General features: G+C 43.5%; 1 protein-coding gene across 1 annotated transcript in view; it reads left to right on the top strand.

Annotated features, from left to right (window-relative positions):
- The window catches only part of cngb1a (cyclic nucleotide gated channel subunit beta 1a), a gene marked incomplete at both ends in the record, with an annotated part of 58,182 nt that overhangs the window by 22,346 nt on the left and 20,043 nt on the right, over positions 1–15,793 (top strand). Inside the window, 3 exons of the mRNA XM_083653166.1 lie at positions 1,505–1,586; positions 1,729–1,747; positions 4,654–4,783. Of these exons, the coding sequence (XP_083509292.1) occupies positions 1,505–1,586; positions 1,729–1,747; positions 4,654–4,783 (231 nt within the window). The remainder of the gene's footprint in view (positions 1–1,504; positions 1,587–1,728; positions 1,748–4,653; positions 4,784–15,793) is intronic.

Below are 15,793 nucleotides of genomic sequence, written 5' to 3'. Positions count from 1 at the left end.
ATCAGCTGATTACAGCTGGGGCGTAGCCTATGACTTCCTGCATGAACTAACGCGATGCTTCATTTATACATTTGTGGGAAGTTATTACAATTTTGAAAGCTGAAAATGTCCACCTTCCCACAAACGTAACAAAGCGCATTACGTTTGTGGTTGGCAGCAGTTATTACGTTTGTGGTTGGCAGCAGTTATTACGTTTGTGGTTGGCAGCAGTTATTACGTTTGTGGTTGGCAGCAGTTATTACGTTTGTGGGAAACTAATGATCTTAGTGGGATTATTCCATTAAACGCTGCAGTTTGCATTGTGTTCTGGTTTCTTACGTTTGTGGGATGTCGTTAGGTTGGCAGGTCGAACATTGCGCTGTGCTTAATTGCTGCTTATTGCAACGCTAGCTAGTCTATACTGTATTCTGCTCTTTGCCATTTAAATTGTTGTGAGACGTTGATTCTTCCTGCAGTGTCTCCTTTTGGCTGAATTTGACTTTCTTTTATTTTTGTTTTGTTTTTTGTTCGTTTGCCACCTTTTGTTCTGTGAATCAGGGCAGACGTTAAAAGGTAGGTTGGCATTTTTTTATAGTCAATATTAAACAGCTAGAGACCGCTGGGCAATGTTTATGTATGGCTGTTACATGATTTAGGCCTTTCACTACCAATTTAAATTAAAAAATGCGCCCATGCACATTCATTTTTCATCCATTGTAAGCCAAAGCAGATTGTAAAACAACACCCTGAAACACTTTAACATGGTTAAAAACAGTTGTTGGTGAGGCACTTTACTTTCATTTCTGGGTTTATTTGTTGTATTTTTCTTGTTGGTGGATAACCAGCCAATCGTAGACGAGGTGACATCACCTCCAGATGTCTCTAGCAGCTCCAGTGGAGTCTGATATAGAGACAGTCCGTATGTCTGGGAACGCCCATACAGGCTCTAGGAACGCCCACAATAGACGCTGGGTTACCTGGCTCAGCCTGGCTGGGGGCGTGGTCAGGGTGGGGTAAAAAACCCCGTTCTATCCATTCAGCAAAGTTAGAATTTAGCTGATAGCCCAGCCCAGGCAGACACGATCGGGGATTTAACCAGTAAACGCACATCTGAGCAGACGTCTTGTGTTCTGCTCTAGAACCCCCAAACCTGTAGTTTAGAGCCGCAGCACCGTCTTTTGGTGAGTCAGCCCATGAGATATATCGGCGGTTTTACCCCACTCGCGCACCAGCCGTTTAACATTTTGTGGGCGTTCCCAGACATGCGGACTGTCTCTATGGGAAAATGTTTCAGGATGTAAAGCATCTTTGGTCAATGTCAGGTTTTGGTGTCAGTCTCTCAGAATCAAAGAGGGGAGGGCTTCTCTCTAGAACGTCCATTTTGCACCGAGAGACGTTCAACAACGTACAAGAGTGTGAGAGAATCTGAGGGTGGTGTTTCAGCAACGAGTCATGTTGTAGTTTCAGTTTGTGCAGCTGTTAAGGAGTTCTTCAGATGTTCCTCACACCCTCCCTCTCTCACCAGGTGCCTGCTGGAGGTCTGTCCTGAGGGCCCCGCTGGCCCAGAGGTTGGGGTCCAACCTGAAGCAGGAGCTCCTGACATTCCGGTGAACACAGCTATCTAATATGTTTGCACATAGAAGTCAATGATCAGCATGTAGCTACATTTTAACATATTTTATTGTTTAGTACTTGAAGATGTAAAGAGACTTTTGTTACATTTTAGCAATATTCTCCCTCTTGTTTCAGGGAGAAGCGGCATGCGGAGGTGAGACTCACATCATTTATGTAACAGCAAGACTTATTCACCTCATGTAGCCCCGCCCACTTGACCGCCAGCTGTTTTACCTGCTCAAACTAGTCTGACCCACCTGGTCAAACCTAGTTTGACTCACATAGGAGTCCGACTAGTTTTATGAGTCACAGGAAGTGTAAAACCAATCAGAACATCCGATTGTGTTTACACTTCCTGTTAGTCTCTCAAGCCAGACTGATTCTTCTACATGAGGTGAATAGGTGCACATCAAATATGTGCCGCAAAGAAGTCACAAAGAAATGAAAAGAAAAAAAATCCACATTTTTAGCTAACATAATTTTCTACTTTTGAATATTTTCATATCAAAACCCCACTTTTACTTCATTTTAAAACTGTGTGTGAGACTAGACGGTCAGGGAAAAAACCCCATATACTGTATCTCAATGGGCTGACTCACGATGGTGCTGCGACTCTACACACTACAGGATTGGGGATTCAACAGCAGGTACATAGACGTCTGCTCGGATGTGCGTTTTACTGCGGGGGTTGAATCTGCGATCCTGTCTGCCTGGGCTGGGCTAGCAGCTAAATGCTAACTATACTGAATGGGGGAGAATGGGAGGATTTCCCCCAATTGCTGCTGACCCATTGACCACGCGTCTGTGACGAGACACCGCCTGGATGTATGTCCTGCCCTCACATCACACAATCAAGACACCATTGAAATGCCGTTTCCTTGTGACTTTAGATGACACCTTCATCTCAACATCAGACACTCACTGACGACTGTGGCTGTCTCTCTCTACTCAGTGCCCAACGCTTTGCGATAAACTGCTTGCTGCTTGGAAATCCCCGCGCTGCCGAGTACCTGGAGAGCTGCGGAAAGTTCCTGCATGACAATTACCTCACCCCCACCCCCTAAAATGTCCAAGCCCACCCTGCTGCCATAGCTGTCCCACATGAACCAGGAGCTGTCCCACCTTCCCAAAAGGGCTCAACAGTGCGGTCTACTCTGCGCATTGCCAACTGCCTCAGGTTCCCAACCTCTTGTGTCTTGTGTGTCCCTTGAGCTTTTTGCCATGCCAATAGTGCCCCCTCACTCATGCATGATGATCATTCTCTTAAATGTCTTCTGTTAAACTCATATCAAGTGTTTAGTAGACCTCTCTAACACATCAGATTATTAACATGTTAAACTCATATCAAGTGTTTAGTAGACCTCTCTAACACATCTGATTATTAACATGTTAAACTCATATCAAGCGTTTAGTAGACCTCTCTAACACATCTGATTATTACATGTTAAACTCATATCAAGCGTTTAGTAGACCTCTCTAACACATCTGATTATTACATGTTAAACTCATATCAAGCGTTTAGTAGACCTCTCTAACACATCTGATTATTAACATGTTAAACTCATATCAAGCGTTTAGTAGACCTCTCTAACACATCTGATTATTACATGTTAAACTCATATCAAGCGTTTAGTAGACCTCTCTAACACATCAGATTATTACATGTTAAACTCATATCAAGCGTTTAGTAGACCTCTCTAACACATCTGATTATTACATGTTAAACTCATATCAAGCGTTTAGTAGACCTCTCTAACACATCTGATTATTAACATGTTAAACTCATATCAAGCGTTTAGTAGACCTCTCTAACACATCTGATTATTACGTTAAACTCATATCAAGCGTTTAGTAGACCTCTCTAACACATCTGATTATTACCCCTAGGGGTACACGTACCCATGGTTGGGAAACACAGTCTTAAAGGAAGAGTTCATCCAAAAAATGAAAATGATGTCATCATCTCCTCCCCCTCGTGCCAGTTGAACACAGATGAAGTTAGTCCATTATAACACACAGGGAGCTAGTTGCCGGCACAACTGGATAGAAAACCAGTCAGCAGAATTCAGTTGCACTGACATCAACAGTTTTCATTTTATTTTCATTTTGAGGTGAGCTGTTCCGAAACCCAAACCCCCCAGTGTCCTCAGCAGCCTAACTCCAGTCCTCCTCCCGCAGATGCCAATAGAAACTAGGCGTTAGAAACCATCACTAGCTGTATCTTAGACACGCCCCTCCCCTCCCCTCCCCTCCTCTGTCCTTCAAGTCTCTTCCATCGCGCTCTGCACAGCCGCCCTGCTTCAGTGAATGAGCTGCCACAGATCAGGTGACCCAAACACACATCTGGATGTTTGTGCTGTGCTAGGATGTGCTCTTGTGCAGTGTGTGTGTACTGTTCCTTTTGAGAAATCAAACAGTTTAGCCTTTCATTTCATTTCGCCTATTTATTGGTTTGTGTAAGGACAGATGTACATACATGTTTACAACATATAATGTTTCAAACATTTGATATCCTGTACCACAGCATTGATAGCCCAAGGCTAATTCGCAATGCATGTACCTAGATGTAATTAAATGTACCTGTTAAAGGCAAAGTACAGTAAAATACAGTAAAATAAATACATTACACAAAATAATGATGAAATACTCAAATAGACTTGACACGTGACTTGTGGAAGATGACTTGGGAAGTAAAGGGAAATTGGGTTGTCATGTAGTGGAGTTATAGCCCATTTACTTGTGTCTACGTCTAGTTTACATTCCCCCCAGTCATTCTGCAATGCATGCCGTAGATGTATGTAATATAGATAAGATCTACTGACGTTTACTTATTTCACGTTGTTTGTCAAATGCAGCCAGCAGAAAGAATGGAAAGGGAAGGGGAACATAGACTATTGGCCCCTAACTAAAGTAAAAAGAACTAAAAAAAAACTAAAAAGACAATTAAAAGGCTATTATCCTTGAAAAAAATAACCCAAGACAAGTTTCAGAAAAGCTTTCTTCTACTTGATTTGAGGATGTGTAGTGAAACAGTTGAGAAGGTTCTGGTTTGCTCCTCAGGGCAGTGCCACAGCCCTGCGCTGAAAATAGAGGATGTGGACCAAGACGATGCGGCCAAAGGCAAGAACATCCCCCAAATCATTACAACTGAGGATCCTCAGGCCACCACTCTGTCTGTCCCACACCGCAGGTAAGAAGCATCTCTCTCCGTTATGCACTATACTGGTTGGCCAAATGAGGGCGCTATGACAAAGCTTAAAATTGTTGTTGGCACTGCATTCTGGCATTTAAAACGTACACCGACTACTAGATCAGTGATTCTCAATCCGAGCCTCTAGAGCTGCATGTAGGTCCTTTCTGAGTTGTGGTTCTTTTGGGTCTTACTAAACAAACAAAAAATGTCAGCAAAATTAATAAATCTTTCATTCTCACTCAACCCTTCAACCGTCTGCCTGAACAACCAATCACAATTCATCTCAGGTCTCACGCTCTGTTTGCAGGTGCACGAGACAAGTGCACCAGCGTACTTCGATGTCAAAATGGGTTGCCTGCCTACGAAATTGGCATGCAGGTTGGCAGGTCCGTACTGCTAACATGTTGTGTAGCGTACGGCCATTTTAGCTGAGCCTGCAGCTCCCTAGTGGGCAGCAACGTCGAGACTCAGAATGAAGGTCGAGTCTCGCGTTGAGGCTATGTGGTCTCTTGAAGGCGAACACAGCACAGCAAAATAAATTGGAGACATATGGTACCCTAAATTCAAGCACTTTCACGGACCCATGTCTATTGTCACAAACTTTTCAGGCCTTTTTTTCCCCAAATTCACAAACTTTCAAGGATTTTTAAGGACCAGTGGGACCCATGTTTGTTACTGCCAGGCTAGAAGTAAGACTTAAGAGATGGAGTTTAAATTAATTTTGCCTTTGATATGAACGCGACTTTGTTGATGTCACTGTTCTTGTTTAATTCATGTTAGTAAACTTTAGGGGACAATATATCTCAATTCAATATATGTCAGTACAAAATATAACGTTCTGTATGGAGGGTCAGAAAAATAATGGTGATATTGGCTCCATGTTATTCTGCTGTGGTAATAATCACAAATCAGACACTGAACCATCAGTTTCACAAACTCTCCATTTTGTAAATTGTTGTTTACATTCTAGCAATGCAAAGTCAAGATGTATGGCTGAGAAACAAACATAAATATGCATAGTCAGACTCTGCTGTCACAGAACTCAATTCATGACTTGTTTGGTTGGACAGAGTTGCTTATTCTGCCTGCAGACAGTGGAGGCGCTCTTCAGCAGGTTTGATGCAGCGGTGTTTCTTCAGACTAGATGAACGAGTGAACATTTTCTTACAGCAGTCACACCAGTAGCCCGTTCCAGTGTGAATGCGTTTGTGTGTTGTTAGGTTACTTGACCGACTGAAACTGCTCCCACATTCGTCGCAGTGGTAGGGCTTCTCTCCAGTGTGAATGCGTTTGTGTGTTGTTAGGGCATTTGAATGACTGAAACTGCTCCCACATTGGTCACAGTGGTAGGGTTTCTCTCCAGTGTGAATGCGTTTGTGTGTTGTTAGGGCATTTGGGTGACTGAAACTGCTCCCGCATTGATCACAGTGGTAGGGCTTCTCTCCAGTGTGAATGCGTTTGTGTGTTGTTAGGGCATTTGCGTGACTGAAACTGCTCCCACATTGGTCACAGTGGTAGGGCTTCTCTCCAGTGTGAATGCGTTTGTGTGTTGCTAGGGCACTTGACCAACTGAAACTGTTCCCACATTGGTCACAGTGGTAGGGCTTCTCTCCAGTGTGAATGCGTTTGTGTTCTATTAGGTGACTTGACCAACTGAAACTGTTCCCACATTGGTCACAGTGGTAGGGCTTCTCTCCAGTGTGAATGCGCTTGTGTCTTCTCAGGGCACTTGGGTCACTGAAACTGCTCCCACATTGGTCACAGTGGTAGGGCTTCTCTCCAGTGTGAATGCGTTTATGTGCTTTTAGGTGACCTGACCGACTGAAACTGCTCTCACATTGGTCACAGTTGTAGGGCTTCTCTCCAGTGTGACTGCGTTGATGTGCTTTTAGGGAACTTGAGTGACTGAAACTGCTCCCACATTGGTCACAGTTGTAGGGCTTCTCTCCAGTGTGACTGCGTTGATGTGCTTTTAGGGAACTTGAGTAACTGAAACTTCTCCCACATTGGTCACAGTTGTAGGGTTTCTCTCCAGTGTGGATGCGTTGATGTGGTTTTAGGTTCCTTAACTGACTGAAACTGCGCCCACACAGCTGACAAGAGTAAGGTTTCTCCCCTGAGTGAACTGTCTGATGAATCTTCAACTGCTGAAGACTTGTGAATGCTTTGTCACACTGCTGACAGCGGTGACGTTTGGTGTCTCTCTGTTTCTATAAAGGAAGATATAAAGAAAGAATTAGGACAGAGGGACTGTGTATGTGTGTTAGGGTTGTGCAATGTCAGTAAATTATCCATCGTGATTATTCCACAGTGAACCATCGTGATCCACGATGGCATCGTCATTGGCAGGGTGGGGGGAATAATTAATAATTTATTAAGTCGCTGCGGTGCGGTAATGCCATTCATTGCAATGCGTTCATTAACAACTGGACAGCTGAGCTCTTCATGGAGACCAGCGGGCTTCGATAGGCTACTATTAGCCTCTGTGCTAGAGCCAGGCGACTGAATGAAGCAGTAGGCTCTTTCACACCGGCCTTGAAAGCCGAAAAATGCACGGAAAATAGGATTCGCGCCTCCGATGTGAAAGTCGTGAACGCGCGTTGGTGGATAATTGTTTTACGCCTTTTGTCCCACCACGGTAGGTAGTCACAGCGCCGGTTTAGCAGGCAACCCGTCTCCACTTGAAAGCGTCGTCGCAGCGAGCCGGAAAAGGTGCGAATGGTCAGCTCATTCATAAAAAAATTACAGGGGAAATCACCTCATGTAGCAAGAAAGTGCACGAGTGAAAGTAAAAAAAGTAGCCTATACAATCATGACTGCAGGGACGCCAGGAGGAATGCTCCGTGCGGTTAGGCTTTATGCTCAAACGATGTTGACATTAGTAGGTAAAATTAACGGATATAATAATAAGCTTCAGAGGGCTATAGCTGTATGTGGCGAGTTGGTCTGAGGATATTCCCTCTCGAAATCAGCTCTGTGCATTCCCTTACAAAAACTACTAACGTTATAGAGTCTATAGGCTACTATTCCCCCGACGAATGTTATGCAGACTGCAGCTGTTTGATATGCGGGCGTCGTCTTTCAGAACGGCCCCTAATTAGGCTACTTGATGGGAATAATTTGCTTTACAACAAACTGGAACCAAAAGAAAAGAATTAGCCTTGTAGCCTACCTAATAGGCTACATGATGGTGTGTCTGTGATGCATAAAGTCGATCAGATAAATATTGAAAGCCTTGTTACCATGCATGTGGACAACACTTTCGTGTTTTATCTGATCCTTAACAAGCGCAGCTTTATCAGCTTATCCTTAACAACTGCAGCTGCACCTCAGCGATGTTTGGTTGTTGAATTAATTTGTTCATCATACAGTAGGCTAGGCTACACTAACCTATGAAAATATTAATTTGAGCGAGGAGCTGAGTGGAAATGCCTCCAGCGGCTCGCCTTTCAATCCAGGAGCAGTGACTGTCGCCTGAAAGGACACCGGTCCTGCTGGCCTGTGTGTGAAAGCAATTTCTGTGGCGAGGCTGCCAGGCTTTGCGGACTTTCCGAAATCCAATTTTGCGCGATCTGTGTGTGAAAGAGCCTAGTGGCTCTCACTACCAGCAATTTGAACGGCGCAAATAACAAAACGTTAACGTTACAGGTCCTCACCAACAACGTGTGTGTGTTGAATTTAACTAGCTGGCAGTAAACTGACTGAATTACTGGCTGATATAACGTTAGATTCGCGTGGGCTTTTGAACCTAATGAGAGCAATTTGACAAGAGGAGAGTTGAGAGAGAAACACAGCTGCTGCTGTAGCCTCAACGCGAGACTGATCAGTCATTCAGACTGATGAGTCTCGCGTTGAGGCTGCTGCTGTGAGCGACTTCAACTTTCACTTTGGAAACAGGCGAGTTAAATTCACAGTTGAAGACTTGTACTCACTTTGGGTTGAAAACAGGAAAGAACGTGAAGTTTCTTCTTTGTCTTAAAAGTGTTCGCAACAAAATAACTAACTTCTCATGCGCGGGGGACGCCCCGGCGACATTAAACAAGCGCTCCCAGTGCAGAGAAGCACTAGAGCGGAGGAGGGGGAGGGGAGGCTTCTCTGAGTCTGAACTGGGCACGCCGGCGCGTCCCGGTAAGTGGACTTTGTATTTTTTATTATTAAAATGGCACAAATTTATTTCGAACAGATAATTAATCACGATGATCCGATGTAGAAGGCTCAGAGGTCGATGGGGAGTCGGCCAATCACGATGGTCGATGCCATCGTCCATCGTGCCAACTAGAGCTGTGCATCTTCACTGATCTCAGGATTCGATACGATTCGATTATACAAGTCTACGATTCGATTCGATTCGATTATACGATGCATCTCGATGCATCTTAAAATCGATGCATCACTTTTTCCGCAATACATGATTTATTTTTTCTCACTTTCTTTTTTCTCACTGTGTGGCTACTTTTAAAATAAAAGTGCATTTGGAATTGCATTGTATTATGATCCATAATTAAAATAAACAACTGCATGTACTTACATTCTATTTTATTTGATTATAAAAAATAAAAATTAAATTAAATAATCGATTTTTGATATTTGTTAATCGATTCAGAATCGTCCTATTAAGCATCGCGATGCATCTCTGAATCGATTATTTTCGGCAGCTCTAGTGCCAACCCTAGTGTGTGTTGCAACATCAGTGATCCAACAGTGATATTTTTCTCACCTCTTCTGAAGAATTCATTTTGACAGTGTTCCTCCCCTCCTACGCCAGATGTCTGTCCTCCCACCAAGCAGCTCTGTAGATACAGCAGGGTTAAATTACATCAGTCTCTTTAATTACACATTTGGGGTCTCAAACTCTTTGGAAATTGTTCAAAATGTAATAGTATGTTGCTTAAATTGATTGAGATAATTAATTATGGTTTGAAGGTATACAAATATTAGCAATCTAAAGGTTTAAGATTTGCGAGTTCTATCAGAGGATGCCATTGCGACAGTTCACACAACTTTAACACGACATGTATATATTATACATCAAACTCTTGAGCTAATTCTGCTCTCACTCAGAATGTAAAAATATAAGCGATGTGATGTATACTTCTTGAGATATTAACGTTTGTTTGGCACAACTCATGCTACTAACTGCCGCGGGGTTTCGCATTTCTGGGTGGCAAGTGACGTCACGCTGATTCGTCCTATAGTGGCAATAAAAGTGATCCTGATAAATGAAGCACAACATGATGGATCAATGACAATTCATTTGATTTATTAATGATATATCAAACAGTAAACAAAACAACTCGAGCGTGAATTTTACCAATTAAATTAAAGAATGTGAATGAATGAATGGTTTCTTTTTGGTCATACGTTATAACGAAAGATAAACAAAACGTAACAATTTGTGTGAATGTACAGCGAGAGAACATCATTATACATACATACACATATCAAACCATGTAGGTATGTATCCAATAGACCCTTCTCACGGGGGCCATTTTGTGTCGAAAAGGCAGAATAAACACAGGTGCAAGCAAAACACTAATGAGGGTTTCCAAATTCCAATGAAACTCTCATTAGTGCTTTGCTTGCACCTGTGTTTACCCTGCCTTTTTATGGAGAGATATATGTGTCTTTATTCTGTGACTGAAAGTTTACATTGAAGAGAGAAGCCGTGAGTATGTTCACACCAATGTTTGGACCGGTGCATAAAAACATTGGTGTGAACATACAGCCAACATCCAACATCACAGCTTCTCTCTTCAATCTGTGGTTATAACTGGCGCTGAAATGGCATGGAGATGGAGATTCCTTCAGGAAATACTTCCGTTCAAATGCCTGCCCTCCGCCTTGTCTCGTACTGGATTGGATGTTGCCAAGCTATCACTCCGATTGACACTGGCCAATAGGGACGTCACGTGCGTTACTTCTTTCTGCTGTAGGTCCCGCCCTTAGTGTAACAGAAAAAGTTTTGCAAAACTCAGGTTTTGCAAACAAAACTTTTCGTTTCGCAAAAGAAAAGTTGAGCTTTGTAACCAAAGGTAATGGTTTCGCAAACAAATGTTTTGGAGTTGAGAACAAAATGTTTGTGTTTGCATGCAACTTTTTTTAATTCACATTAACACATTGAGTGCCACAGCGCTTCAGTAAAATTGTCTGGAGCCTGTGCCAGATTCACTTCCATTCAGTTGAAAACAGCTATAGAATTTTTTCTATTAGGGCTATATTAAAGGGTCGACTTTAATGAAACATTGAACACTCCTGCTTCTTCCAAAGAAGAAATTTTGTTTCTAGACAGTTCCATTATGAAATGACAGCCTCTGAAAAAAGTGCACTTTCAAGGGTTTTCTGCCGTTTTTTTTTACTTTTCAAGATATAGTCACTTTTATGAATACCTTTTGCACTCTAATTTCGAGCACATTCACTGACTCTGGCTGGTGTTTTCTGATGTGGTGGCGTGGTGTGGTTTCTGTGCAGCCTGCGTGCCCCCCCCCCCCCCCCCCTCCCTCCCCCCCCCCTCTCCACCTCTGAGCTGCGGGCTCCTCCCCACACGCACAGAGTCTGTTTTCTCACAGACTCCGTTTTTGCCCCGGACGGATCCCAGCGCGCAACAAGGAAATGCCAAACGCGACTGAACGAAAAGGTTTGGCCGTTCGGCTTCGGATGCTGGCTTTCTGGCAGGGAATCGTGTGGAGATAGATAGAAGCAGAAGAGCTCCCCACAACTGAGCGCGGATGCAGCCGAGCCAACTGTCCGCTGCAGACAGAGCAATCTATACGGCTCTGGCTGAAGCATGCATCGGTTTCCCCTTTGATCACGTCTTTCCCTGCTTTCTCCTGCACAAAGTAAAGGATCTGAGGTGGGTGGCGCAGCTCCCGTGTCGATGTTTAAGGTGGCGCCGTGTGATCCCTTGAAGGGATTCATGCTCACTGGCTAGGTACGACCTTAAACAGCAGAATTATGGAATAATATGAATTATGATTTTAGGACGTGCACAGACGTCCTTGGCACTCCACGTTACTTTTTTTTAGGACGTGCACAGACGTCCTTGGCACTCAATGTGTTAATGGAAAACTTAAAAACATTTATTTTATTTTATTTTTAAATTTTTCTTTGATTGGATTGTTGATCGTTTTGTTTTCAAATCTATGTTTTTGCTTACGGATCTATTTTTTGATTACAAAGTGGATTTATTTTCTCACAGATACAGTCTTTGGTTACAGGATGTAAACTTTCAGTCACAGATACCTTTTCGACACAGAATGGCCCCCGTGAGAAGGGTCTATTGGAAAGTTGTGTGTGTGTGTGTGTGTGTGTGTGTGCGCGCGCGTGTGTGAGATGTTTTGTGTGTGTGTGTGTGTGTGTGTTGGGGGGTGGGGGTGGAGTGAGAGTCGAGAGCATCGACCTATATAAAGATGGACGCCATTTCAGGTCCCGTTTAGTGAAGCCGCTGCATGTTAGATCGCCGCTCTGGCGGCTGAATCCAGTATTAGGTCACAAGGCCCGCCTCCCCATGTTAGTGGATGAGAAAATCACAACCGAAATATTCACAGTAAACATCAGATATTTTTTTTTCCAAATGTGGTTCGTATCATTTTAGATAGTCATTGTCATGCTAATGCCTGTGCAAGTGGTCATTTTTCTGATCAGTTTGTTTTTAAGTAGTTATTTGACATATAAAAAGGGATAAAAATGGATGATTGACAGCTGTGGCAGCCAGTCTCAAGCCGTCATTGGCTGTACAGGCTCTGCACATTATAGATCTATCGTCATAGACAAGACACACGGCTTCATGTTATCTAACGCTCCCTGGAAGTCGGCTACCAGACATCAATGGACCCCAATAAAAAGAACATTGTTTTGAGGAATGAAAACAAATGTTTTGTGCGCGAGGAATTAACGTTGGTTGGGGACTGAAGTAAGTTCAGAAAATATGTGTTTTATGAGTTACTCCAGCTACGTTAACTTATAGGTACACAATGGTTTTAACATGCAGGCTAGCAATGGCGTTAGCTGCTTGCGCTAGTCAGCTGTTTTTCATATTACTATAACTTAACAACCGATAACGATAGCTGGAATAACACAATAATAGACACATATTTTCAGAACTGACCAGGTTGTCCAACTGACAGGAAATGTGTTTTATAATGTTAACTCCCGTCCCGGCTATAAGATGAGGCCTAGTAGTACACAACCACCATTAGCTCATCGCTAACGGGTTAGCATGACATACAAACACATTTTATTTTTTGTAGGCTATTAAAGCAACAAACGTTTTTATATGCATATCTGGGGGAAATGCTTTGACTGTGGGGATGTTCGTTCTTCACAAGCTCCTCTCTTAGTAACGATATACCAGGCAATAGACCAGGCAGCCTGGCTCACGTCTAGGCTAACGTTAGGTTGGCCTGCCTACACACACTACCGGGCGGGTACAACAACGTAGCAACCAAACCAACATTTGCGCCAAAAGAAATGTAATCATAAAGTTAATCAAAATGCCACGGAAACATTAGGCTAATCAACACAGAGCTGTTCATCCGAGAATTTCCCCCAGTGAGAGGCTGAGCCAAGCAGCCCTGGCTCCTCTTGCGGGCTGAGAGCAGCCCGGAGGTCTGACTTGTCTGGCTGATACAACTCAATCTCCGACAACGGAGAACGTTACAGGCTGCAGTACCCACAACACTATACCAGCAAACAACGTTGCGTAAAGCGTCAAGGTTAGATTTGTAAAACAAACATTTGCTCCAAAAGGAATTAAATCATAAAGTTAATCAAAATGCCACGAAAACATTAGGCTAGCTTAATCAACACGGCAATCCCCCCAGTGAGGCTGAGGGTGAGTGAGGCCTGCCTCCACTTCCGGCCTGCACTGAGAGCACTCAGCAGTCAGCAGTCAGCAGCAGCCCGGAGGTCTGAAATCTCCGACAACCAAAATCAGATTTTAGTACAGGCGTCATTTTGATAAACTGATCTCATAGTGGGAATCTTCCTGGTTACTTTTGGCGAGACAAAAAATATTACAACTTAAATTGTCATATTTACAGAGCTAGACTGTATATAAATACACAACGCACTGTGCGCATTCTAGAAACAGCAGCTCTACATAAGAAAGTTCAGAGGGGCGTGGAGCTCTCAGAGGTTCTCAATCAAGGGAGCTACTGCGCAGACTCTGGTTCACTGATCTGGCAGGATTTTGGCTTAAAAAAAACATACAGGGAGGAGATAGGGACACTCCCTCCATTCATATTATAACTCAATGGTCGAGAGAGAAACTAGGGGGGGGGGTCCTTTCTCTCACCCCCCCCCCCCCCCACACACACACACACACACACACACAGGGAGCTATCCCACAATAGCCAGAAAAAGGTCGTCCAAAAAGCACGTGTTGCACCGAAATGTCTAACTCACCCACCGTCACCGGGCAGTCTTGCAGTCAATAACAAAGTACTCTATCTATCTATCAATCAATCGCGCTAGGGTTTGAAAGTCAGCGAGGCTGATAAACGACGCGGGTTTGTCCTTTCTAAACAACACTTCAAGATGGCGCCGACACAGGTAGACAGATGCTCGTATCAGCTGAATGAAAAGCGCTCCTGCTAAGGGCTAGGCCGTCGGGACAAAGCCAATAAGGCTCCAACGGCCTTGGTTTTCTTGAGTTTATTAAACTGAATCAATCAATTCTGATAGAGAGAGCGAGATATACAATTTCCTTATCAACTCAGTAGTAGCCTATCACGTACTCATGAATGATAGTACGCTAGTAAACTAGCAATAGCAGGCTAATCAAATTCTGCCATGATGAATGATGATTCAGCCTTACTTGGAGAGTCTTTGCGTTTCCAAATTTATCCTTGGTTGTGCGCAGTAGTTGTAGACTGGATCGGAGCACAAAGAAACCTTGATCAGACAGAAGCCTAGCCTACTCCTCCTGGTCGTTTGTCCTGGGTTTTCTGTAGCGATCTTTTTTTCTTCTTCTTCTTCTTTGCGTCTTTTGGCAGATTGCAATCCAATTATTAAGGAGCATACCGCCACCTACTGTACCGGAGTATGCAATACAGGATCAAATTTTTCCTACATCAGTCTATGAAAGAAATTAAATAAAAGAAAGGGGAAAACATCGATTAAACAACCCTGTAACTTTTAAGAATTCAATCACCCCTCTCTGTACAATCCACACCTTATCTCCTTTTGTTCCCAATATCCCTTTCAAATCCCAGCCTCTCTCACCCTTTGTTCCAAACTTACCTTTTCTTCATTATATCGATCACATAGTGCATTAATACGTGTTCAGTGTTTTCAACCATATTACAGTGTGCACAGTCTTGTGAATTTACTTTTCCCAAAAGAAATAAAGTCTTATTTAAACCAGTGTGATCAAATCTTAGCCTGGATAAAAACTACCACCTCCCTTCTATTTCTCCCATAACTACCCTGTGTTGTAACTGTCTTTTGAACCCTATAGTATGTTCTGCCCTTAGTGTCTCCATCCCACCTTTTCTGCCAAAGCTGTGAAGTTGTCTTTTTAATTAGTGCTTTACCTTCTCCTTTACCAAATTATATATTCCTTATCTCTTTGGTGATCACAGCTGGCCGCGGTCTAAAGAGGCAGAAGTAGTCATCTTGGTACCTTGTAGGGACAGCTCAGGACTAGCTGCCCTCTTCAGTCAGGGGATCAGGGAGGCAGGCTGAGAGGCAGACTAGACTAGACTAGAAGATCACGAGCATGGAAGGATAGCACAGGGCTTGTGCCCTTTTCTACCCATGGTAGGCGGTCCTATGCCTGGTTTGATCTGGTTGGCGGCAGAAGAGGCGAGGGGAGCTGTTGGGGGTGGAGGAGCATGTGGGCCAAGGCACAAACAAACAGAACCACACAAACAACCAAACAAACAAACAGACAAACAAAGAAAATGTAAATAAAAGTGGTGCGTGAGAGGCAGAACAACTAAACAGCTGTTTATATAGCGCATGTGATGTGATGTCACACCTTTGAACTCACCGACGCCCCTCCCATTG

Source organism: Poromitra crassiceps (genome assembly GCF_964638095.1).
Source record: "Poromitra crassiceps genome assembly, chromosome: 16".
Lineage (NCBI taxonomy): Eukaryota > Metazoa > Chordata > Actinopteri > Beryciformes > Melamphaidae > Poromitra > Poromitra crassiceps.
This window is presented reverse-complemented; position numbering and strand designations above follow the sequence as displayed.